This window comes from Monoraphidium neglectum (genome assembly GCF_000611645.1).
Source record: "Monoraphidium neglectum strain SAG 48.87 unplaced genomic scaffold scaffold01396, whole genome shotgun sequence".
NCBI classification, from domain to species: Eukaryota; Viridiplantae; Chlorophyta; class Chlorophyceae; order Sphaeropleales; family Selenastraceae; genus Monoraphidium; species Monoraphidium neglectum.
The window spans coordinates 14,032-14,721 of NW_014012232.1; the positions used below are offsets into that span (position 1 = coordinate 14,032).

A 690-nucleotide genomic window follows, 5' to 3' on the forward strand; every position below is an offset into this window, starting at 1 on the left:
CTCCTACACACACCACACAAACACACACCCTCTCGCACCCCCCCCCCCCAGGTTCAACCTGTCTTACGCGACCGACAGCGGCAGCGAGCGCCCCGTCATCGTGCACCGCGCCGTGCTGGGCAGCGTGGAGCGCATGTACGCCATCCTCACGGAGCACTACGCGGGCAAGTGGCCGCTGTGGCTCAGCCCGCGGCAGGTGATGATCGTGCCCATCAGCGAGAAGGTCTACGCATACGCAGACCAGGTGGGGGGGCGCCCGCAGGAGCCACTGGATGTCTGTCAAGGGGTGTCAATTATTGCGGTGGCAATCGCCAAGCAGCTGGATGCAAACACACACATCTACCCACCCCTTGACTGTCACATCACCTGCCCAAGCCCCCACTCACGTTCCCTCCCCTGCCTCGCTGCCCTGCGCGCCGCCGTCTCCCTGCCGCCGCCCCCAGATCCGCAGCAAGTGCCGCAAGGCCGGCCTGTTTGCAGACTCGGACGCCAGCGACCGCAAGATGCAGAAAAAGGCGAGTACCCGTGTGGCCCTGTCCCCAAACTAAGTGCCCTGCTTGGCTGCACCGCCCTGCTGCTGCAGGATTCTGGTGTATTCGAAGCCCTAGTAGACCTGCTTGTTGACATCTTGACTGAGAATGAAACCTCTGCCCTCCACTTCAATCATCACACGTCGCCCCCCCTCCCGCC

The 690-nt window shown here is 63.5% G+C and overlaps 1 protein-coding gene across 1 annotated transcript in view; it reads left to right on the forward strand.

Annotated features, from left to right (window-relative positions):
- Positions 1 to 548, forward strand: part of MNEG_7725 (threonyl-tRNA synthetase) — a gene marked incomplete at both ends in the record, with an annotated part of 6,376 nt that extends 5,828 nt beyond the window's left edge. The window contains 2 exons of the mRNA XM_014043804.1: positions 52 to 244; positions 444 to 548. Of these exons, the coding sequence (XP_013899258.1) occupies positions 52 to 244; positions 444 to 548 (298 nt within the window). The remainder of the gene's footprint in view (positions 1 to 51; positions 245 to 443) is intronic.
- Positions 549 to 690: the final 142 nt, after the last annotated feature.